Here is a 25,531-nt window from a genome sequence, read left to right as displayed (position 1 = left end):
ATTGTACATGTTTCATTTGACAGTATACTGTAGTGCAGGATGGATTTCCATAGTCAATGTTATCCTTTCTATAATAAACACAATCCAGTCATTACACTGATCTGATTTCTAATATTGTGGGATTAATTATGATGTCTATGTGTAATCCTTCTCCCCTCATTAATTATCAGCATAGGATGGCAGGTAGCCTAGTGGCTAAGACTGTTGTGCCAGTAAACAAAAGGCTGACGGTTCAAATCCCTTAGCCGACTATGGGAAAAATATGGCTATGTTCCCTGTATTCTGTCACAACTGAATTTTTTTTGTTGCCACTAGTGGGAGATAATATACCACTCAGACTGAGATGTCATGTTCTATTATTTTTTCCAAATTCAAACTAGCAGCGACCTCATGCGACTGATATTCCTGACATGCGCATTACAAACTGCAATCTGACCACAGAATCGGAAAAGAACGACAGCAAAGACAAGACCACAATGGGACAGCGCCGGGTGATTTCATCAAATTTATCAAAAATCCCTTACAAGACGTCCGACAGGAGTAGAAAAACGCAATCGATACGCATTTAAGGACTTATTGAAGTGGATCAGATACACACAGAACGATCCGAACGACGAAAAGTCAATAGTTTTTCCTAAGGGAGGAAGTTTATTGTGGCGAAGGAAATATAATAGACCGGGTAGGCAGGGTGGGTCTGCGGAAAGCAGCCAGAGCGGGGTACAGTCAGAATACAAACTCACCCACCCAGCCAGACATGGAGGAGTTCGGGTCAGCGTTGGAAAAGAATGTGACCGATTTAACGGTTATGGACGTGTATGACATAGCCGCGGTAGTGGGCCAAGAGTTTGAGAGGATCATTGATCAGTACGGCTGCGAGGCTCTGTCCAGGCTCATGCCCAAAGTAGTGCGGGTGCTGGAAATCGTGGAGGTGATGGTCAGTAGGAACAGCATCAGCCCGGAGACAGATGAGCTGAGGCTGGAGCTGGATAAACTACGGCTGGAGAGGATGGACCGGCTGGAGAAAGAGAAGAAACACAAGAAGGTCACAAAAGGATGAGATAAATCATAGGCCTGATATTAATAATAGGGGTAGTTGTTACCAAACGTAGCCTAATTTAAAACAGTAGGCCTAATAATAGGCATAATAGCCTAATCATTTAAGGTGAAGATATGACAATACTGGTAACAAAAAATAGAAAAGAAAGAAAGAAAACAAATAGAAAGAACAGAAAGAGAAGGCAACTAATTTGCCATCATGAGAATAATGCAATTACATTGTTATAACAATAACTTTGAAAGTGTACTAGGAATTTTGAATAGTTGGCCGATACTATATATTAATATAATTGAAAATCTAACCACTGATATACCCCCTCTAAAATATGAATCTGACATTAATGACAACTTGATTGACTGTGGATAGGCTACATTGTTACATTTCACTTCTTGTATTGCTATGTGTGGGCTGTTATGTCACAGAAATTAATTAGGATATGTTGGATATAGAAACATTATAGTATTATTGAGTTGGGGCAATAGCCAAGGTAGTCTATTAGGAAAAAAATATGTTACTGAATATATAGGGTCACAGCACAACTCTTCACTTTTTTAAATGTTATTTATTTCACCTGTATTTAACCAGGTAGGCCAGTTGAGAACAAGTTCTCATTTACAACTGTGACCTGGCCAAGATAAAGCAAAGCAGTGCGACAAAAACAACAACACAAAGTTACACATGGGATAAACAAACGTACAGTCAATTACACAATAGTGCTGCTATGGTGACCAGTGAGCTGAGATAAGGCGAAGCTTTACCTATTTGGCGACAAATATGTAGCAAGGACCAGCCGACGAGAGCGTACAGGTCGCAGTGGTGGGTAGTATTTGGGGCTTTGGCGACAAAACGGATGGCACTGTGATAGACTGCATCCAATTTGCTAGTAGGTCTACAACATGTCACATTTATATGAAACCTATATCTCTATCCCAAGTTATGTTCCTCTGCCCTGGGCCCAAGCCCGTAGGGGGCCCAGGGGCAGAATTAATATTATATATGTATAAAAAATACATTACTGGAACCACAGGAGCTGGGTCTCAAATGTTCAAAATAAACCAGAGAGCTTAACTTAGCCACAGAGGATCAATAGCTTCTCTATAAAAAAATAGCTGTGGATTACATTTTATCACAAGCACATACAGGTAACTGGAAAAATAAAGGAAACACCAACAGAAGAGCTTTAATGCGCCAATGAGTGGTCCTAAACCATGCCAGGAAGATGCACCTCACACTAGAGGTCGACCGATTAATCGGAATGGCTGATTAATTAGGGCCGATTTCAAGTTTTCATAACAATCGGAAATTTATCGGATTTATTTATTTATATATACATTTTTTACACCTTTATTTATTTAACTAGGCAAGTCAGTTAAGAACACATTCTTATTTTCAATGACGGCCTAGGAACGGTGGGTTAACTGCCTTGTTCAGGAGCAGAACGACAGATTTTTACCATGTCAGCTCTGGGATTCAATCTTGCAACCTTACAGTTAACTAGTCAAATGCTCTAACCACCTGCCTCATTGCACTTCACGAGGAGCCTGCCTGTTACGCGAATGCAGTAAGAAGCCAAGGTAAATTACTAGCTAGCATTAAATTGATCTTATAAAAAACAATCAATCAATCATAATCACTAGTTAACTACACATGGTTGATGATATTGCTAGTTTATCTAGCGTGTCCTGCATTGCATTTAATCGATGCGGTGCGCATTCGCGAAAAAGGACTGTCGTTGCTCCAACGTGTAGCTAACCATAAACATCAATGCCTTTCTTAAAAACAATACACAAGTATATATTTTTAAACCAGCATATTTAGTTAATTATTGCCTGCTAATATGAATTTCTTTTAACTAGGTAAATTGTGTCACTTCTCTTGCAACAGAGTCAGGGTATATGCAGCAGTTTGGGCCGCCTGGCTCGTTGCGAACTGTGTGAAGACTATTTCTTCCTAACAAAGACAGCCAACTTCGCCACACGGGGGATGATTTAACAAAAGCGCATTTACGAAAAAAGAACAATCGTTGCACGAATGTACCTAACCATAAACATCAATGCCTTTCTTAAAATCAATACACAGAAGTATATATTTTTAAACCTGCATATTTAGCTAAAAGAAATCCAGGTTAGCAGGCAATATTAACCAGGTGAAATTGTGTCACTTCTCTTGCGTTCATTGCACGCAGAGTCAGGGATATGCAACAGTTTGCTCCCTCTGCTGTTTCCTGAAGTTCATGATCATCTCCTTTGTTTTTTTGACATTGAGTGAGAGGTTATTTTCCTGACACCACACTCCGAGGGCCCTCACCTCCTTCCTGTAGGCCGTCTGGTCGTTGTTGGTAACCAAGCCTACCACTGTAGTGTCGTCTGCAAACTTGATGATTGAATTAGAGGCGTGCATGGCCACGCAGTCATGGGTGAACAGGGAGTACAGGAGAGGGCTGAGAACGCACCCTTGTGGGGCCCCAGTGTTGAGGATCAGCGGGGTGGAGATGTTGTTTCCTACCTTCACCACCTGGGGGCGGCCCGTCAGAAATTCCAAGACACAGTTGCACAGGGCGGGGTTGAGACCCAGGGTCTTGAGCTTAATGACGAGTTTGGAGGGTACTATGGTATTAAATGCTGAGCTGTAGTCAATGAACAGCATTCTTACATAGGTATTCCTCTTGTCCAGATGGGATAGGCCAGTGTGCAGTGTGATGGCGATTGCATCGTCAGTGGACCTATTGGGGCGGTAAGCAAATTGGAGTGGGTATAGGGTATCAGGTATGGTAGAGACGATATGCTCCTTGACTCTCAAAGCACTTCGTGATGACAGAAGTGAGTGCAACGGGAAGATAGTCATTTAGTTCAGTTACCTTAGCTTTCTTGGGAACAGGAACAATGGTGGCTATCTTGAAGCATGTGGGGACAACAGACTGGGATAGGGATTGATTGAATATGTCCGTGAACACACCAGCCAGCTGGTCTGCGCATGCTCTGAGGCAGCCTTGCGAGGGTTAACATGTTTAAATGTTTTGCTCACATTGGCCACGGAGAAGGAGAGCCCACAGGCTTTGGTAGCGGGCCGTGTCAGTGGCACTGTATTGTCCTCAAAGCGAGCAAAGAAGTTGTTTAATTTGTCTGGGAGCAAGACGTTGATGTCCGCAACGGGGCTGGTTTTCTTTTTGTAATCCGTGATTGACTGTAGACCCTGCCACATACGTTTTGTGTTTGAGCCGTTGAATTCCCACTCTACTTTGTCTCTATACTGATGCTTTGCTTGTTTGATTGCCTTGCGGAGGGAATTGCTGCACTGTTTGTATTCGGTCATGTTTCCAGTCATCTTGCCATGATTAAAAGCGGTGGTTCGCACTTTCATTTTTGCGTGAATGCTGCCATCAATCCACGGTTTATGGTTAGGAAATGTTTTAATAGTCACAGAGGGTACGACATCTCTGATGCACTTGCTAATAAGTTAGCGTATACATCAATGTTGTTGTCTGAGGCTATCTGGAACATATCTCAGTCCATGTGACCGAAGCAATCCTGAAGAGTGGAATCCAATTGGTCAGACCAGCGTGGGACAGAACGGAGCACGGGCGTTTCCTGTTTTAGTTTATGTCTATAGGCTGGGAGCAACAAAATGGAGTCATGGTTAGATTTGCCGAAAGCAGGGTGGGGGAGGGCTTTGTATGCATCACGGAAGTTAGAGTAGCAATGATCCAGAATGCTAGCAGCCCGTGTCCCGCATTCAATATGCTGATAGAATTTAGAAAGTCTAGTTCTCAGGTTAGCTTTGTAAAAATCCCCGGTTATAATAAATGCAGCCTCAGGACGTATGTAAAGGCTGTATGTAAAGGCATGATGTATGTAAAGGCAGCCTCAGGATGTATGGTATCCAGTTTACATAGAGTCAAGTGAAGTTCTTTCAGGGCAGACCAGGTATCTCTGTGTGTGTGTATATGTTAACTCTATGTGTGTGTATGTGTGTGTGTGTGTAGGAGTTGGAGCTGGTAGAAGATGTATGGCGAGGGGAGGCCCAGGACCTGTTGTCTCAGATCGCTCAACTTCAGGAAGAGAACAAGACTCTTCTCACTAACATGTCCATCAAAGATCCCATGAGTGAAGAGGACCTACAGAGGCACGAAGGTACTCAACCCTAAACCCCTCACTCTACACCCTGGACTCTTAACCCACACATGCATTATTACTTTAAATGTTTATCTGGTACTGTCTCAAAACTTAATGAGAAGTCACATCAACTCCATTTAAGTTATGATAACAAATTAACTTCTTTAAAATTGTTTTTAAAATCTGTGTTTTTGCATGTACATTGAGTGATTGATTGATTAATCGTATACTAAACTAATCCAATCATTTAGTTAGATTTTTTGCACCCGTTACTGAAAATGTTGTTTCAGTTTATATGGCTTAGGTTGCCTGCTCACACGGCTCCTAAACTTGTCAGTCATTATGAATGCAGGTTTCGTGTGAATAAACATTGAAACTGTTGGATATCCTAACTTCAGCTGGACACCAATAGGAATTACACATCACTTTGAAAGCCAATATAATGTGACTTGCACCTGGGGTTGCTTAATTCTGGTAAATTTTCCAAGTTTTCCAGAAATCGCGGTTGGATTATTCCTGGAAATCCTTTGTGGGATTTTTTAAATGTTTAATATGAGAATTTCAATAAAGTTACCAGAATTTTGTAGGCCTGATGTGGCCTGTAAACCATGGGTTTCAGGCCACTGTTGTAGGGTAATGTAACAGTTGTCGTCAGTGGAAGAAGGAGAGGACCAAAGCACAGCGTGGTTAGTGTTCATCTTGATTTAATAATAATCATCAAAAAACTGAACACTTCAAATTACAACACGACAACCGAAACCATGCAGACACACAAAGACTGAAAACAACCACCCACAAACCCCAACAGAAAACAGGCTACCTAAATATGGTTCCCAATCAGAGACAATGACTAACACCTGCCTCTGATTGAGAACCATATCAGGCCAAACAAGAAACCCCACATAGAAACAGAAAACATAGACTGCCCACCCAACTCATGCCCTGACCACACTAAAACAAAGAAAATACAAAAGAACTATGGTCAGAACGTGACAGGTAAAGCTTGGCCTCAAAATAAGACTTTATGAGATATGAATGTATTGTTATGAGTTTAATTATAATGATAACATTCACCTAAGAACTCACTTTGACTGAGAATGAACGAATTGAACAACCATGGCTCTGTCACTAACAAATACAGTCATGGGTGGTAACTACAATTCAGTTGAAAAGGCAAGACACACTGGGAAATTATATTAGGAGACTCAAACATTTTAAGCTGTTACAACTTAAATCTGGACCCCCTACAGGGTCACAGTGACTCTATCAGTTTGAGTAATGACTACAAAATCATATATTAAAAGATACAGTATATTAAATGTAACAGGTTTCCTCAAAAGCTTTTAGTAATGGGGCACATTGGGTTTACAGTGCACACACAATAACAATATTGAAAGAATGTGGGTTACACATACATACTATACAAACACCCTCAGAACAGCCTCAATTTGTCAGGGCATGGACTCTACAAGGGGTCGAAAGCATTCCACGGGATGCTGGCCCATGCTGACTCCAAAACATCCCACAGTTGTCCTTTGGGTGGTGTACCATTCTTGATACACACGGGAAACTGTTGAGTGGGAAAAACCCAGCAGCGTTGCAGTTCTTGACACACTCAAACAGGTGCACCTGACACCTACTACCATACCCTGTTCAAAGGCACTTAAATGTTTTGTCTTGTCCATTCACCATCTGAATGACACACATACACAATCAATGTCTCAATTGTCTCAAGGCTTAAAAATCCTTCTTTAACCTGTCTCCTCCCCTTCATCTACACTGATTGAAGTGAGTGGGATCGTAGCTTTCACCTGGATTCACCTGCTCAGTCTGTCATGGAAGTAGTAGGTGTTCCTAATGTTTTGTACACTCAATGTGCACCGTCGCTCCCTCGCTCTCACACACACACACACACACACACACACACACACACACACACACACACACACACACACACACACACACACACACACACACACACACACACACACACACACACACACACACACACACACAAAGGAGGCCTTCTCTGTGTTTGAGGCTGAGCCAGACTCATCACTGCATGAGTGGCTCTGTTGTGATGTCACAGAGGGGATACAGTCCCCCTGACGCGCACACACACACATACAAGAAGACGGGCACAGAGACAGACCACCCTCAGTGTTCCGTACACCTGCTAGACACACACACACTGCATAGTCATGCTTCACGCACACGTAAGTCTCCACAAAGTCCCCCCAGTCCCCTCTCCACCTGCTCAGTGAGTCCTGACTGAAGTTTAAAAGTCTTGCTTCCTCCATCGTTTATATTCAGGGCTTTGTCAGCCAGGGGTACGCAGTGTCTGTGTCAGAGAAATCAGGTGTGTGTGCTGTTTTCTATTTTAAACCTAGTCGGGCTCACAGACAGGAACTCCGCTGCTGTGCTCATATTCACTTGATGTATTCTCCCATGCAGTTCAACATGTGTACCCATAACACACACAGGGTATTCATGTTGTTCTAACTTGGCTCCTTTCTCCTGTGTCTTGGCTGCCAGGCCTTTATATTGTTCCTCTATACTTACCCCTCTCTGCTCTGCATCTCAGGTTGTCAGATCTGAAGTTGATTTGTTGCGTTGCCAGGTATGTCGGAGCGGGAGCGTCAGGTGATGAAGAAGCTGAAGGAGGTAGTGGACAAGCAGAGAGACGAGATCCGAGCCAAAGACCGCGAGCTCACGCTCAAGAATGAGGACATTGAGGCAGTAAGGGCGGCAGGATGGGCGCTTGCTTGGGGTAGAAGTTGTCCCTCCCTATACATAGACCTAAGATCAGCTAACCCTTCCCCAATTCTACCCTTAGCCATTAGGAGGGAGAACACAAAGCTGACCTTAAGTCAGTGGTCAGGGGTCAGGGACTCCTTGTAGGGTGTGGGGAATCTGTTTATTTATTCAAGTGTATTGATTTGATGGATCAATTAACTCTCTTCTCTCTCTCTTTCTCTGTTTCCCTCTTTATTACATCCTCCTGTACTTGTTCTCTCTCTGTGACCCGCTCTCTGTTCTGCCTGTCCCCTAACTCTCTCTCACACGTCTTCTCATTTCTCCCCCTCTATCTCTATCTCCACCCCATCCATCCATATCCCTGCATCTCCCTTCCCCTCCATCCCTTCACCTCTTTCTAGCTCCAGCAGCAGCAGTCTCGTCTGATGAAGATCAACCATGACCTGCGCCATAAAATCTCTGTGGTGGAAGCTCAAGGGAAAGCCCTCATCGAGCAGAAGGTTCCAAGCCCTTAGGATGTGTAATACATATTGTTTTACCAACTGTATTTGCAAAACAAAAGAGTTTAGAATTATTTTTAAAATGTATTATATTTGTATGTTTAAGGTGGAACTGGAGGCGGGAGCTCAGGCACGGGTACAGGAAATGGGAGCACTCCGGCAGGAAGTTACACGTTTAAGGGAGCGACTGCAAGGAGACATGCCCCCTCAGGGTCCAGAGGTGCCTCCTCCCCAGCTCCCATCCCCTGCACAGGTAATAACAACACCGGCTCAGGTCGCAACAAACCCAGCCAGGCACAGCTACACAGGAAACACTCACCTGCACATGTAACTATACAGTTTATACAGGCAGACATGCTCCCAGCAGACCCAGGTGCTACATTATAACCCTGGCAGCCTCTGGCAGAGTCACACACAGTGTGCTGGTATTCTCTTTTCTTTCCACATCTATGAGAGTATCTTTGCAGCCTGAGTTAATTTATAGCAGTCTGACTCACAGCCTGTAGAGCCTGGCTGTAGCTAGTGAGTCAGGGAGCATGGAGTCTCTGCCTCACCGGAAAACATGACCTAGCTATCATATGAGGGGTTGGAGGTGGAGGGAGGGGGCCAGGACAGAAATAGCCTTCCTCCCTTCTACCCCTCCACAGTCAGCCAACCAGCCAGCCAACCAACCAGAGGGATATAAAAAGAGACAGAATGGCAGCCAGAAAATTCAGGACAGCTAAAAGTGACCTGACAATGGCCTGTATAGTCACCAAATGGGTTCACTGGTAGCCAAATGAAACACTGATTTTTTACAGACTTCATACAGCAAGTGTAACACGTACACTGAGTGGACAAAACATTATGAACACCTGCCCTTTCCATGACATAGACTGACCAGGTGAATCCAGGTGAAAGCTGTGATCCCTCACGGATTTCATTTGTTAAATCCACATCAATCAGTGTAGATGAAGGGGAGGCGACAGGTTAAAGAAGGACTGTTAAGCCTTGAGACAATTTAGACATGGATTGTGTTTGTGTGCCATTCAGAGGGTGAATGGGCAAGACAAAAGATTGAAGTGCCTTTGAATGTAGTATGGTAGTAGGTGTCAGGTGCACCGTTTGTGTACCTCAAGAACTGCAACACTGCTTGGTTTTTCACACTCAATAGTTTTCCATGTGTATCAAGGATGGCCCACCACCCAGAACATCCAGTCAACTTGACACAACTGTGGGAAGCATTGGAGTCAACATGGGCCAGCATCCCTGTGGAAAGCTTTCGACACCTTGTAGAGTCCATGCCCCGATGAATTGAGGCTGTTCTGAGGTGCTGTGCAACTCAATATTTAGGAAGGTGTTCTTAATGTGTTGTACCCTCAGTTGTACACTCATCACCCACAATACTCTGCAGTACGATTTATGTTTTCACTTTCCTTTTACAATGTCTGTAAGAATTTTCTAGAGAGATTTGATCTCAGTGAGACTAACCTGGATAAAAAAAGGTACAATAACTCCCCTCCCCCTCCCACCAGCCTGGTATTCCCTCCTCAGAGGCGGGGATTCAGGGTGTGGGCTGGCCCGAACCAGGCAGACACTACCCCCCAGAGCTGAGGTTGGGGCGTTACGATCCCGCCCCGCGTCTCCCGTCCCTGGATGCTGATGAGGATGTAGAGGAAGAGGCAGTGTTGCTATGGGTAACACCGTAGTGCTAGCTAGCTAGCCGCCCCCAGAATGGTGTGTTTGTCGTGACCTCTAACCTTTGCACCGCCACCGTCCCCCTAAACAGTGTTCTATAGATGCTGGTTTAGCTAGAGAACAGTGTGCTGCCTGGGTGACCGGTCAAGGACTGTGTTTTTGATCCAGCAAACCTTGGTAGTTCAGCATGTGAGTCAGTGAACCCTTTTCCCTAACTAAACTTTACCACATAAGTGTGTGTTTGAGAGTAAGATGAAGAGTGAGGGATTGTGTATGGATACAGTATGTGTTGGAGTGTGCATATGCATATGTTACAGTCAGTGTGTGTGTCGGGGAAAGATATATACAGTATATATATACAGCACCAGTCAAAAGTTTGGACACACCTACTCATTCACAGGTTTTCCTTTATTTTTACTATTTTCTACATTGTAGAATAATAGTGAAGACATCAAAACTATGAAATAACACATATGGAATCATGTAGTAACTAAAAAGATGTTAAACAAGTCTAAATATATTTTATATTTGAGATTCTTCAAAAGTAGCCACCCTTTGCCTTGATGACAGCTTTGCAAACTCTTGGCATTCTCTCAACCAGCTTCATGAGGTAGTCACCTGGAATGCTTTTCCAACAGTCTTGAAGGAATTCCCACATATGCTGAGCACTTTTTGGCTGCTTTTAATTCACTCTGTTGTCCAACTCATCCCAAACCACCTCAATTGGGTTGAGGTTGGGTGATTGTGGAGGCCAGATCATCTGATGCAACATTTCATCACTTGCCTTCTTGGTCAAATAGCACGTACACAGCCTGGGGGTGTGTTGGGTCATCGTCCTGTTGAAAAACAAATGATAGTCCCACTAAGAGCAAACCAGATGGAATGGCGTATCGCTGCAAAATGCTCTGGTAGCCATGCTGGTTAAGTCTACCTTGAATTCTAAATAAAGTGTGTCACCAGCAAAGCACCCCCACACCATCACACCTCATCCATGCTTCATGGTGGGAACCACACATGCGGAGATCAGCCGTTCACATACTCTGCGTCTCACAAAGACATAGCAGTTGGAACCCAAAATCTCAAATTTGGACTCATCAGCCTAAAGGACAGATTTCCACTGGTCTAATGTCCATTGCTCGTGTTTCTTGGCCCAAGCAAGTCTCTTCTTTTTATTGGTGTCCTTTAGTAGGGGTTTCTTTGTATCAATTTGACCATGAAGACCTGATTCACGCAGTCTCCTCTGAATAGTTGAGGATGAGATGTGTCTGTTACTTGAACTCTGTGAAGCAATTATTTGGGCTGCAATCTGAGGTGCAGTTAACGCTAATTAATGAACTTATCCTCTGCAGCAAAGGTAACCGTAACTTCCTTTCCTGTGGCGGTCCTCAAATTTCATCATAGCGCTTGATGGTTTTTGCGACTGCACTTGAAGAAACTTTCAAAGTTCTTGAAATATTCCGGATTGATTAACCTTCATGTCTTTAAAGTAATGAAGGGCTGTCGTTTCTCTTTGCTTATTTGAGTTGTTCTTGTCATAATATGGACTTGGTATTTTACCAAATAGGGCTATCTTCTGTATACCAATTCCACAAATTAACTTTTAACAAGGCACACCTATTAATTGACATGCATTCTAGGTGACTACCTCATGAAGCTGGTTGAGCAAAGCTGTCATCAAGGCAAAGGGTGGCTACTTTAAAGAATCTCAAATATATTTTGTTTGTTTAATACTTTTTTGGTTCCTACATGATTCCATATGTGTTATTTCATAGTTTTGATGTCTTCACTATTATTCTATAATATAGAAAATAGTAAAAAATAAAGAAAAACAAATGAAAGAGCAGGTGTGTCCAAACTTTTGCCAGCTACTGTACATGCACAGTGTGTATGTGGGAGTGTGTGTGTGCTCCTGCCTGCAGTTCTACTACCCCAGTTTGAACACCCTAAATGTTGATTTAGATGGCACAGAGCATGTGTGAATTAAGTGTCCCTCTACCAACTATGTCACTGTGTGTGTGTGTGTGTGTGTGTGTGTGTGTGTGTGTGTGTGTGTGTGTGTGTGTGTGTGTGTGTGTGTGTGTGTGTGTGTGTGTGTGTGTGTGTGTGTGTGTGTGTGTGTGTGTGTGTGTGTGTGTGTGTGAGATAACTGGGTCAGACTGTACAACTGCAGCTGTCGCATCTAAACATAGACTGCACTGACACCCCATGGACTAGTTCAGTCCCTTCCCTTTCATCTGCAATGGCAAAGTATGTAGTTGGCACCAACAGAACTTAGAGCATTAGAACGTTAGTTTAGCCAGTCATGATAATAGCATGACTGGTTGTTCATGCCTCTTTTTTTCACGCTTCATTTGCTACATAGTGACTTGCTAAAAGACTGTTTGCTGCATGACTGACCTCTGTTGGTTGCAAGCAATGAGTTAGTCTGAAGCTCAGTATCTGAGGTAAGGAAGGAAGGCAGGAAGGAAGGAGAGAAGGGTGCATTGCCTTAGTATTGTAACAGGGCCCAGGGTCTGACCTACAGTTCTCTTCCTGTGCCACCAGGAGGCGATGTGTGATCAGGACACACCTGCTCTGTTTCAACATTTTACCAAGGTATCCCTCCTTTCTTCTATTCCTTCCTTTCCTGCCCTCCTCTTCCTTTCATCATCCCATGGTGTAATGTGGCTGTCCCCCACTAGGAGGCACTATGTGATGAGGAGGTGGACGGCCTGGACCAGAAGGATCCCAACAGGCCCCGGTTCACACTACAGGAGCTGAGAGACGTTCTGCATGAGAGGAACGAGCTCAAGTCCAAAGTGTTCGTGCTGCAGGAGGAGGTCGCCTACTACAAAAGGCAGCCATATTTATTTTTACCATACAAACAGAACATGTTTAGAAAAACATAAACATAATCAGATGAGATTATCGCAGTTTGTCAGGTTTAATTTAAGAAGTTAAAAGTGAATAATATTGACAATGCTGATGATGATGATGGTAGTGGAGTGATGACTGTTCTTCCTCTCTCCAGTGAAGAGGTGGAGGATGAGACCGGGCCTCCCACTCCTTCCCCATCCCCCGAACAGCTGAGGCCACGGCCCCGACACAACGCACAGCCTGAGTCAGGAATCAAACGCCTGTACGTACCAATCACACAGATACACTGGATACCTTTAACATGTCGCATTTATGATGCGTACGTGCATTTATCTCCTGGTCAACTAAATCAGCAAGTGTGGTTTAAAGTAACCACCATCTGGCAACAACACCAGTAACATGGCTACATCTCACAGCAGAAGAATATAAATGAAATGGGCTGTGGTTGATGTGGTCCTTCTCCCTCTGTCTCTCTCTCTCTCTCTCTGCTTGCCTCTTTGTGAATGTCTGTGTGTGTATGTGCTTGTGCGGGTATACGCATGTGTGTATTTATACCTGTGTGTGTGTGTGTGTGTGTGTACCTCTGTGTGACAGGATCTTCACAGCCATAATGCCGATGGTGGCGGCTGGGTTGATTCCAGATGACCCCACTTTACAGCCAATCAGACGTCTCATATCTCTTGTACGAGCCCTGTCATTGGTTGGCCTCTGTGTCACTCACTATCTTAGCTAACACCCCCCATCCAATGCTTTTATTTGTGTGGCCAGGAGTTTTTTCTTACCTTGTGATCTAACCAGTAAAAACTCTGGGCCCTGTTTATAGGACCTGCATGGACACTCCCACCCCCTGTAGATGTTTTTATTCTGATTGGCTGATTGTGGGGATATCTAAATCACTGTCCAGTGTGAAGATGGTAGATCATTAGAATCAGCCAATCAGAATAGGATGTTTATTCACTCCCGTTTCCAATTCACTAACAGATTTGTATAAAACTTTTGCTTTTGCTCTGCCCCTGTTGCTTTGTGCTCTAACCCAGATGCACTTTCAGTCTCCACTCATAACTCACTAGGTAGAAATCACAGGAGTTTGGTGGCACCTTAAATGGGGAGGACGGGCTCATGGTAATGGCTGAAGCAGAATAGGTGGAATGGCAGCAAATACATCAAACACATGAGCCATTCCATTAGTTCCTTTCCTGCCATTATTATGAGCCGTCCTCCCCTCAGCAGCCTCCACTGGTAGAAATGCATCTCACTTCTATGTATTTTAACAGTTATAACCAGGACTCTAAATAATATGTCTGGAGAACATAAAGGAACAATGACGCTGAGTAGTGAAGTCCACTTTTTTCTCTGTCCTTCTCGACTCTTCCCTCCTCTGTTCTTCCTTGCTTCCTCTTCTCTCCCAGGTTTAGCTTCTTCTCTCGTGACAAGAGGCGGAACTCCCAGCGGAATGCACAGTTTGATGACAGCTTCAGCTCGTGGGCGGGGAATGATGAGGTGTACACGGAACAGGCCCAGGAAGCTTTGCAGCACATGTAGTGATTGGACAGCGTTTGATGTCACTCAGAACTCTTTCCCTGTAACGTTGCAATGCACTTAAAGGCATCGTAAAGGTTAGCTTATTGCACAGTACACACACCTACAGCTCAGCACAGCCATCCACCAACTGAAATACATACTGACACTGAAATACCATCAGCTCTAAGTAACAGAGTCATTCACCCAGCATCTAGAGTAGTGAAACCTAACCACCCTGGCTTTGGCAGTAAAATCCTTGCCTTGCCTTGGGACTGTGCTTAGTGTGCCTGCTGCAGCACAATGGGATTGTGTGACATTTTTGCTTCTAAGTGACAGGAATCACAGAGGGTTGAGGGTGAAGAGGAGCCTTTCTTTATCCCAAAGTGAAACCCACCAGAATTGATGGATGCTCAGTGGTTCCCTTTGTGTTAGAACAGGCAGGGATACACTAGGCGTGTGAGAGATACACAGTGTCAGGCTTGGAAGGATTGTGGAACGAGGTGACAGGAGAGCGAGATAGAGGAACCACACGAGACACTCCAGATAGAGAATCATGGGACACAGAAGAAGAAAGAGGAGGGTTCAATCCAGTAAAGAAACTTTGAAGACAAGTGGGCATGTTTTTTTAATGATTCAAATAATGGTGGCAGTGCTGACCCAGATGTAGTAGGCTCTGAACCATCTTTATACTCCCTTGGTCCTGAGCTAGACCCACCTCACCAGCTAAAAAGTGTGTGAACAGATGTGGTGTTTTTCTTTTACAGATCGACCTTGCACATAAATTAATATGTTACTGGGTGTTGAGATGGGATTGCCCAATTTAAAGAAAATGTTATGGGTTTATATTTTTCCAGTGGTGAATGAAGCACAGAAGGTTGTAGTTTTACAATGTCTTATGGAAAGACAGTATTTTTGTTTTGGAATTATTTAACTAGATGCTGCTTGCTGCTGCTTTTTTGTTTTCAGGACTAGCCAAGTGGTGTGCATATGAAGCAAGAGAGACAAAAATATGCAAGTTTGGCTAACTGTATTTGATATATACATGTACATTTTGAATGGGCGCCATGTTGGAACCAAATGTGACAACACAAACTAAAAACACCATTGAGAATGCAAATTTGAATGTCGTTGTGGAATATTTGGTTTAAACATGGATGACAGTTTGCCAAACTCTGTGCCGTGGCTGCAAGATGGTTTGTGAGAAGTAAAATGGTTAGTGTGGATGAGGGAGGTTCTTGATAAAATGAGTAGTCCTGACTTCAGCAGTCAGGCAGACATAACGCCTCAGCCTCACTATGCTAAGAGATCATTAATACTATTACTATGACTGGACAACTTTTCAATCATTTATTTTATGATGCAAGACACTTAATCAAGGCGCAAAACTAGGGCAACACTTATTTGTGACAAAAGGGATTGATAGTCGAGAAAGGTTATATCTTGTCTGGTGGCAACATCTACACCAAAATGTACACAAAGGGGAAATAAATACAGAATCTATCCAAACAAGGGAAGATGAGGGAAGATGTCAATATATGCAAGACATCCTTCTTTTGCAACAAACTTTATGGACCCGCTTCACACCAAGTAGATTTCTATTGGAAGGATTTTAAATATGATAAATGTCTCAGTTTTCATACAGCTTGTTGCCTTTTTTTCAGATATGCAAACTCAATAAATATGGTGATCCCCAGAATGTTTAATGTATTATGTCAACTTTCTTCAAAATCAGACTGTAAAACAAACTTTATTCACTGCATAAAGAACAGGTAGATAATAACACCCTGCTGAGCCAGGCCAGCAGAAGGTTACAGATGACATCACCTGTCCACACTATCCAGGTGAGAAAAAAAAGACCAATGTAGTCCACACGTTTTTGTATTACTTGCTCCACCTCACTCTCCACCCATGCATCCTTTCAGATGTCAGAGAAGTCAGAGGAACCACAGAGTTTCATCTCCTGTCTCTGTGTCTGTACTTATCATCCCTGAGTCTTCTGTCATCCCTCTCTCTCCTGTCATCCCGCTCTCTCATCGACTCCCGCTCTCTCGTCGACTCACGCTCATAACTCCTATCCCTCCTCTCTCGGTGGTACTCCCTTTCTACACCCCTCTTTCTCCCTCTGTCTCGGTCATCTCTCCTCCCCCTACTCCCCCAATCAGTCTCTCTCTCACGGCTCAGGGACCCATCTCTGTAGCGCTCCTCCCTCTCTCCTCTCTCACACTCTCTGCTACCACCACCCCATTCCTGGTTCATGGTGACAGGAAGGTTGATGGGTTTGCGGAAGGGTCTGTCCTTTCCACCAAACCGCAGCTGACCAGACTCCTTCTTGCCCCCCTGCCCTCCGCCCAGCCGACGAGGTACCCATCCTTTCAGGGTCCTCTCCTGCTCGAAGTCCACAAACAACTCACTTTGGTCCACCACTAGTTTGTTGGCGTCTCGCCTCGCCCTGACCACGGACCTCTCCTCTTTGTATTCAACGAAGGCATAGCCTTTAGAGAACCCAGTCACTATGTCCCTCACTAGGCGCAGCCGGCGGATATCCCCGTAATTGGAAAACACTTCATTCAGCTTCTCCTCCGTTGTTTGAGGGTTCAAGCGGGCCACGAATAGAGTGAGGAGCGGGTCCCCCACCACGGCTTTATTGGGTTTGTAGCGGGCGACCATGGCTCTCCAGACGGCCCGGTCATGGGGCTCCACGTCTGTGCCATCGATGCTGCCCGCCTTGAGAGGGTCGTAGACTTTTGCCACTGGACTCCAGTCGTTCATAACTCTATTTCTCTGACACTAAACAATGTGGCTGAAAAAAAAGATTTGTTTAAAAAACTGTACATAAAATGTACATTTGTTTGCGACATAGCTACTGATCATTTTGGGGTGGGTCATTACTTACAAGACGTCGCTGCAAGTTGGACACCAGTCGGAATCTAAAGAATTGTGCATCACTCAAAACAGCCCGTGTAGGAAATGTTTTAATTCAGTACGTTCCGGTAAGAAATGTGTCTCAGTAAGGCCTGCTTTCTTCTTCTTCGATATCATGGCGGTCCGCATGTACGTTTAAAGTACATGCTGCCACCTACTCTGCTGAAATGTACGATCAGTCATGATCTGCCCAATTCTGTACTTCCATGAAAAATACAAGTAAAAACAAAATAAATCGCTACTAACTTCTACCACAACCTCAAAATTCTCTGACATTGAAACTAAGGAATCCTATCTATACTTTTCCCGGCAAAACTTTCTCAAACCTCAACATCACTGATAAGCTTTTACTTATTTGACCCGCTTTCCTACTGATCAACCTTTTGGCCATAGTCACTCTGCCTCCCTTAACATTTTCTTTAATATCATCTGTGGACATAGATATTGGGACCACCGTGACGACTCACCTCAACCTAGCATAAGCTCCAGGTACATTGCTTTTAATCTTCCCATTAGGCTTTTCCATTTGCAGAAGATTCCCTTGCTGAGCCTGGCTCTAACAAAATATTAGCAACCTACCATTTCTAATGAACTGGGCTCTCTTTCTATACGGCATTAGTTAGACGGATAGGTTGTAAATGAGTCCATGTGATCTCATCAAATCACTCACTCGGACACATTATTACTCTTTTGTCCTACCTTGAGCTTTTTGCTTTCTACACTAGACTCTCCACTGCTTTCAGTATGATCCCTATTTTTCCCACTAGACCATTCAGATCCTTGACCCTTGTCCTCCCGCTCCATATCATCAGCACGGTCATCCAATATTGATCGCACTCCAGCACAGCTGTTGCTTCTCCAACCTTTTCTCTATTTCTTCCATTTCGTCCACAATTCTCGCCATTTCCCTTCCCGACCATCGCAGAACTTCTCTTGGTGACACATATGAACAAGCCCACCCCGTAAAGCCAGTCCTATAGACGTTATTTTAAAAATAGAAACATGTGTTACTGTGCCTTTAAACAGTGTATTTATAAAACCTTTTATATCAATGTGTTTCAGGGAAGGACAACCTCATGCAATCATCACATCAAATAACAGAGGTGATCTGTCTGATGCTCTCAGGACAGTAGTATTACAAGTAATAAAATAGAGAAAAAATATATACTTTGCATAAAACATGTTTATTCAACAATGCCTCCACCCGAGCATACATATTTAAATACTTCCTTATGGAGCATTTGTTTGTGGACATTTTTACAGTTGTGTGTTAAGATTTGTTCAAGTTCATAAAACAACTCTACTTAACATGGCATCAAATTTACATTTCAAATATTGTAAGTTTCAATGGTTGGAATCATATTCCAGCTTTTTGGAAACTTTTCAAGAGGGCTCATAAGTTTGCATCTCATATTTCTGCATCAATCAGAAAGGGCTCTGGCACCATAAATATAATTATTGCTGAGCAACTAACTACTATACAACCGACTATGAAAAACTTTGTATAAAAATGCATTACACTAAACTACAACCTGCATGCCGTGGAAGCACTGGTCTACCAGTAATACAAAATATACAAAAAGAAATGTGCTGGAAAAAACTAGCATGTTTCATATAGACGGATAAATATATTAAAAAGTATTGATGTCAGCAAACATTTAGAAGATGTATCTGGATCTAAATGTGTTTAAGTCACTGTAACCTAACCCATCCTCGAAACTGCCTCCTCCTAGGTTGTGCGCAAACACACGCCCATTCCCCTCTCTGAAAAAAATGTGCTAACACATTGTTGCTAAGGCAATTTTTACATAAAAAAAAACAATCTATTAAGAAACCATGGTGTTGTTAGCATTCTTCTTCGAGCTGTCTCCATCAATGTTTAAGCCAGGGGTGGGATGCGATGGAAGATTTGCTGCGGTCGCCATAGTCGTAGAGCAGCTCCTCGCCCTCATCGACGTCTCGCGATGCCACCAGGATGAGGTGAGGTATCCCGTTGATATCATGGAGTTTGGTTTGACAGTTGCCATTCTTACTGTGGTTGATCAGACGACCCATGCGACCCGTTTCTTTCGTGGCGTCCACACTAGAGGAAGAAGCAATTGAAAGAACGCTGGTATTAAGTTGATCTAACACGTTGGTTATGGTTGAAAAGATATTGTATCATGAAACTAAAAACAAAGACTGCATTAGTGCTGCAAACATTGAGAACACTGAAATTGCTTTGCAATTGGAAGTGTTTTGACCTACCAGTAGGTTTTGCAGATATACTGAAAGTAGTACATGTAGCAGCCGGTGGTAGGGTTGAGAGCGTATTCGGCCTCCTTTGTTTTGGCATCGGTGATCTGCAGCAGGTCTCCATGGTACTCCACTACATACTGGCCCTTCTGGAAACACTGGGTGGCAAACACTCCTCGACCCTTCCCATCAATATGCTGCACCTGAACCAGATATATATTTCACTCAGATATTGGAATACAATATAGTCCAAAAGTCAAGCTAAAAAAAATGACAAGCTAAAAAAAGGTAACAAAGCATTTCCAAATAATCAGGGGAGGGGGGGACATTGCATGTGAGATGCATTTCATGTCTGCAAATAAACATGCCAGTCTGATAGTGAAGTTTCAAAAGCTGTGATCAATGAGTGTACCTCCATTCCTTCCTCGACCCCATTTATGATCAGATCATCGATGTGTTTCTTTTGTTCACACTATGAGAAGACAAGCACAGAGGACATGTAATGATCACTATGTCATAAGACTAATTGAAGAACACAAGTCCTTATAGTTGCTAATGCCATTATAGTCAATTTCATCTTATACATTTTATGAACCTTTTCCATTTAGGAAGAACAAAGTTATACTGCAAACATAAAAAGGTCAGCTTTGTTTGATATTTTGTTTGGTCAAAATATACCAAATCCTTGTTGATAAATAAACAACCAAAAAGCCCTCAAACCAGTGTTTCTTCTGAAAATCAGCTGACGGGTGGCCTGAACACATTCTTTCAACCTGGGGGCTGGGTTGTGGTTCAGAACAATTACATTGTGGGTCGAAAACATTTGAACACTTTAAAAACCCGGGAGCTTGTCGTGTTGCAAATTCCATTCTGTGAGCGGCGAGGCAGACATACAGTGCATTCGAAAAGTATTCAGACCCCTACCCCTTTTCCACATTTTATTACGTTACAGCCTAATTCTAAAATGGCTAAATGACTGCAGCAGAAACACTGCATCAAACAACTTAATGGCATGCAGGTGATGTACGCAAACACAGACACGCTAAATTGTCATTGCGATCCTGGCTGATATGTTGATTTTTGTTTGATTGATCAAACATTTTATAAACCTGCGTAAATAAATTACATTAACAGAAATTATTAAATTAATTTCCATGACTTTCCCAAAACTTTTCATATTTTATAATTTTCCAGGGTTGGAAAATGCCATTTTAAAATTCCATGACTTTTCCTGACCTTATGAACCCTGAGCGACTGATAAAACAGAATGACGGGTGTTCAAACAACTAGGTTCTCATTCCACACTAGCTTTGTTTATCTTTCAATACGCTGTACAGGACACTGCTTAATAACAACAGCATGATATTGGTCAATATTTTAGTGGTACAAGGTAATACATGCCCTTTACCCTCACCTTCAGCTCTGATCTGCTTTTCCTGGAGCTTCTCCTTATAGGATAGTAGTCTGTTACTTTGCGGTTTTGGGAATTTCCACTCTCTGTCCTGGAAAGGAAACGTATGAACTGACATTAACAATCAATACCATTTTTAAATCTACGGGTACATATGAGCCATGACCACATTCTTGTGAAAGTGAACAAACAAACACGTGTCCAACAGAAGCGCAATGTGTCCAACAGAAGCGCAATGTGTCCAACAGAAGCGCAATGTGACCAACAGAAGCGCAATGTGACCAACAGAAGCGCAATGTGACCAACAGAAGCGCAATGTGACCAACAGAAGCACAATGTGACCAACAGAAGCACAATGTGACCAACAGAAGCACAATGTGACCAACAGAAGCGCAATGTGACCAACAGAAGCGCAATGTGACCAACAGAAGCGCAATGTGACCAACAGAAGCGCAATGTGACCAACAGAAGCGCAATGTGACCAACAGAAGCGCAATGTGTCCAACAGAAGCGCAATGTGTCCAACAGAAGCGCAATGTGTCCAACAGAAGCGCAATGTGTCCAACAGAAGCGCAATGTGTCCAACAGAAGCACAATGTGTCCAACAGAAGCACAATGTGTCCAACAGAAGCACAATGTGTCCAACAGAAGCACAATGTGTCCAACAGAAGCACAATGTGTCCAACAGAAGCACAATGTGTCCAACAGAAGCACAATGTGTCCAACAGAAGCACAACAGAGATGTTGCAGCCCTTTATGGTAAATCAATTGTAAAATTGAAAATCAAGATTTTAGACAGTAAGGCCACAAATACATTGGTATATGGGTGCTAGCCTGTTTCTACTTCAGCAAATCTGTAACTTTCTTGCCAAACAGGTTTTGACAAATTGATTCTGTTTGGCAAGTCAACAATGTAGGCGTTGTTGGAAGCAGAAAAACACAAGTACCCAAGCTTCCACTACCTCAAGTTCAGTTTAGTGTACTCCAGATAGGTACACATGGGAGAAGTGCCAACTATGTGCAGTTCACCAGTCTCAATCCAAATACACCCTTTTACTTAATGATCTACATGCTCCAGATTAGTGCATGCATTTATGACATCCCAAGGTATGAAAACACCAGATTTCTTTTGATGATATCCAGTGGTAGCTTACATTCTAAGTGTTGACTTCTTTCCTTTGGCCTTGCGTCGGATATCCCTCCTTTGGTTGGCGAGGTGAACGGCGGTGCTGTTGGCGAGGAGGGTGTGGGTGATGTTACTGGGGGCAGGAGGGGAGGAGTGCTCGGATGGGGCGTGGAGGCAGGAGACTGGGGAGAAGTGGAGAAGCTGCTGGGGGGCCTGGTGCTCTTCTGTCCTGCAGGGCCGCTGGCTGTGGCTCTCCTCACGATCCGCCAGCTTCAGGACGAATGCCGCCTCAGAGTTGAGTTTCCTGGCTACTGGGTGGGGAAAGCAGAGAGGAAAGTCTGCTTAAGAACACCAATGTAAAATGGGAAATGAGGAGAGGAAACCCCTTTAAACTGTTGAGATGCTGCTCAGACCAAATCCCCCAGCTCCTTCTTACTTGTGATGAGAAGATGTGACTTATAAAGGAGGGCTGAAGTGATGGATCCTGATGAAGCAAACCTCTTAACAAACCTTTTAAGTTTACCTACTCGGCATTCACAATGCAAATAAGTCTCTACACTGAATTTACACATCTAGGCCTTTTCAATTCTATACAATACGCTGATCAAACACTTGCAACTTGAGTGGATTAAGCTAATTGATCAAGAATTTACATTGATCTAGGCCTTTTCAATTCTATACAATACATTGATCAAACACTTGCAACTTGAGTGGATTAATCAACTAGATCTGTTGCACACTCAACAAGATAACTGATCAAGCAGAACTGCATAATGGAAAGAGTAGGACGTGAATGCACTGCAGTAGTTAAATGATCAGGCTACTACACACTACATACCGTCACCTTGTCTCTGTGCATCATTCTGTATAGAGCAGCGTCCAGTGTACTTTCCCTCCTGTATGAGTTTGATGGTCATCTCATCAAGGGAAGGTGATTTGGACTTGCTGTGGTTCTGGTTTCGGAGAGTGATGGAGTGGCTGTTTAGTAACATGTCCTGTCAAAGAAAGAGGTGAACGCCATCAATGATTTGTTGTTTTGAGTATGTGTGTGCGACTGTCAAATCAAAGTTTATTGGTTGTGTACACAAATTTGCAGATGTTATCACAGGTGCAGTACAATGCTTGTGTTTCTAGATCCAACTGTGCAGTAATATCTAGCAATACACACATAATACAAAAATAAATTAAGAAATATCAGAACGGGGCCTCCTGTGTGGTGGAGCAGACTGAAGGCACTGCATCACAGTGTTGCGGCATCACTACAGCCTGGGGCCTGATCCCAGGCTGTGTTATAACCGGCCGTGACCGGGAGTCCCATAGAGCGGCGCACAATTAGGCCAGTGCTGTCCGGATTAGGGGAGGGTTTCTTCCGACACAATTGGTGCGGTTGGCTTCCTGGTTAAGCGAGTGGGGGTTAAGAAGTGCGGTTTGGCAGGTCATGTTTCAGAGGACACATGACTTGACCTTCGCCTCTGCTGAGCCTGTTGGGGAGTTGCAGCGATGAGACAAGATTGTAATATCACGAAATTGGGGAGAAAAAGGGGGTAAATTTACAAAACAATTTATAAAAATAATAATATCAAAATGAACAATAACATTAAGAACACCTGCTCTTTCCATGAGACTGACCAGGTGAAAGCTATGATCCCTTATTGACATCACCTGCTAAATCCACTTCAATCAGTGTACATGAAGGAGAGGAGACAGGTTAAAGAAGGATTTAAGCCTTTGGACATGGGATTGTGTATGTGTGCCATTCAGAGTGTGAATGGGCAAGACAAAATATTTAATTAAGTGTCTTAGAACAGGGTATGATAGTAGGTGCCAGGCACACCAGTTTGAGTGTGTCAAGAACTGCAAACGCTGCTGGGTTTTTTCACACTCAACCATTTACTGTGTGTATCAAGAATGGTCCACCACCCAACTGTTGGAAGTATTGGAGTCAACATGGGCTAGCATCCGTGAGGAATGCTTTGACACCTTGTGGAGTCCATACCCAACAAATTGAGGCTGTTCTGAGGGCGGAAGGGGTGCAACTCAATATTAGGAAGGTGTTCCTAATTATTTGTACACTCAATGGTGTGTATATATACAGAGTATATTACTAGAAAGTGTGCACAGCTGTGGTTATATAGGATGAGCCTTGACTAGAATACATTATATAGATAGAGTGGGTAAAAGTGTGTAAACATGTAAAGTGACCAGCGTTCAATGACTATGGACATAGGGCAGCAGTCTCTAAGGTGCAGGGTAAGTACCGGGTGGTAGCTGGCTATTAACAGTGACTAAGGTCAGGGTACTGGGCAGAGGCTGGCTAGTGGTGACTATTTAACATTATGATGGCCTTGATAGAAGCTGATTTTTCAGTCTCTCGGTCACAGTTTTGATGCACCTATACGGGCTCCATAGTTGTTAGCTGAATCCCTTCATTTATCACGTTAAATTGTGACAAGGCGGTTTTCGAGAACATGCCAAACGTGACTGGATAATTCAGCTACGAATACCTATTGCCCACTGAAAGCGACTAACTTTTAATTTCACCATTCGCTAATTCAACCGATAGAGTAGCTAGCTAGTGCCGGGTTAGAGGATAACATATACAGCTAGATTAGCTGGCTAACCATGCTAGCTACAGCCAACGTACCCCGTTCATTTGTCTTATTTTGTTTTTTGTCTTTTTATGCGAAAGGCTTTCGGTCCACTCTTCTGTTGCAGTAAAAAAAAATATCCAACAGCCGTATGTCCCCTGCGTCACACAACAGTCATCTCTCCTCTGCCTTTGTACACTCTCTTCCGTCCCCACAAAGGATACTTTTTTGTATGTTTTGCTTTGAAATTATTCAGCCCATATAATTTCCACGGTTCCTTTCCTCCGCCATCTTTTATTGTAACTCATTCTCTCGAGGGTCCATGTGAACATTTGTGACTGTATTTATAAGGTAAGGTCAGCAGGAGGCGCTGTCTGACAGTGTTTCGCGGAGTTGGCTTCCGAGAGCTTTCACACAAAGCATTTGATTTTATTAATCAACATGAATTATTATCATCAATCATCATTTAAAAAATCAAAAGAGCGTTAAACCAAGGCCGTATACATTTTAAAGGGTTAAGCAATTATGTTATGATAAACTGTAAGGTCTCCTCATCAGGAGACCTATGTGTGTGTGTGTTAAAACCTGTTTTGAGTGTTGTGACCTTCAGACACAATCAGAAGGCGTCGACATTCAGACTCCTCCTGTCTGGATCCCACTATGGTTATCTGGTTTTATGAGAAGACAAGGCTGCCACAGACCTGATGAAAATAGCCACCTGTCTGAAGATGCTTACACTTGTTCACCTTGTCATGACCCTATCTATACT

General features: G+C 43.3%; 3 protein-coding genes across 11 annotated transcripts; 1 reads left to right on the top strand and 2 right to left on the bottom strand.

The window, feature by feature from the left end:
- Positions 1-430: 430 nt before the first annotated feature.
- Positions 431-16,176, top strand: rilpl1 (Rab interacting lysosomal protein-like 1). Of its 6 annotated transcripts, XM_020484969.2 has the most exons (11): positions 431-1,042; positions 5,040-5,187; positions 7,790-7,908; positions 8,328-8,426; positions 8,533-8,679; positions 9,941-10,102; positions 12,648-12,698; positions 12,785-12,939; positions 13,114-13,221; positions 13,554-13,641; positions 14,369-14,482. In XM_020484969.2, exons 1-11 carry the CDS (start codon positions 755-757, stop codon positions 14,372-14,374), a joined length of 1,371 nt encoding a protein of 456 aa, XP_020340558.1. In that variant the 5' UTR covers positions 431-754; the 3' UTR covers positions 14,375-14,482. The 6 variants fall into 6 exon arrangements, with proteins under 6 accessions (XP_020340558.1, XP_020340557.1, XP_031682181.1 ...); XM_020484968.2 differs by lacking the exon at positions 13,554-13,641 and having other exon boundaries at positions 14,369-16,176; XM_031826321.1 differs by lacking the exons at positions 9,941-10,102; positions 12,648-12,698 and having other exon boundaries at positions 14,369-16,176.
- Positions 15,814-18,166, bottom strand: snrnp35 (small nuclear ribonucleoprotein 35 (U11/U12)). Its single transcript, XM_020484974.2, has 2 exons — positions 17,374-18,166; positions 15,814-17,280 (listed from the first exon to the last, which is right to left on the bottom strand). The coding sequence occupies exon 2, from the start codon at positions 17,247-17,249 to the stop codon at positions 16,434-16,436; it is 816 nt and encodes a 271-aa protein (XP_020340563.1). The 5' UTR covers positions 17,250-17,280; positions 17,374-18,166; the 3' UTR covers positions 15,814-16,433.
- Positions 18,167-18,567: 401 nt separating this feature from the next.
- LOC109892437 (N-lysine methyltransferase KMT5A-A-like) lies at positions 18,568-25,095 on the bottom strand. Of its 4 annotated transcripts, none has more exons than XM_020484966.2 (7): positions 24,819-25,095; positions 23,019-23,169; positions 22,203-22,485; positions 21,052-21,139; positions 20,050-20,109; positions 19,650-19,840; positions 18,568-19,485 (listed from the first exon to the last, which is right to left on the bottom strand). In XM_020484966.2, the coding sequence occupies exons 1-7, from the start codon at positions 24,825-24,827 to the stop codon at positions 19,275-19,277; spliced, it is 993 nt and encodes a 330-aa protein (XP_020340555.1). In that variant the 5' UTR covers positions 24,828-25,095; the 3' UTR covers positions 18,568-19,274. The 4 variants fall into 4 exon arrangements, with proteins under 4 accessions (XP_020340555.1, XP_020340556.1, XP_020340553.1 ...); XM_020484967.2 differs by having other exon boundaries at positions 22,203-22,482; XM_020484964.2 differs by having other exon boundaries at positions 23,013-23,169; positions 24,819-25,094.
- Positions 25,096-25,531: the final 436 nt, after the last annotated feature.

The sequence above is a fragment of the Oncorhynchus kisutch genome, linkage group LG6, assembly GCF_002021735.2.
Source record: "Oncorhynchus kisutch isolate 150728-3 linkage group LG6, Okis_V2, whole genome shotgun sequence".
Lineage (NCBI taxonomy): Eukaryota > Metazoa > Chordata > Actinopteri > Salmoniformes > Salmonidae > Oncorhynchus > Oncorhynchus kisutch.
The sequence above is the reverse complement of the archived record's forward strand: the minus strand, read 5'-3'. Positions and strand labels throughout refer to the sequence as shown.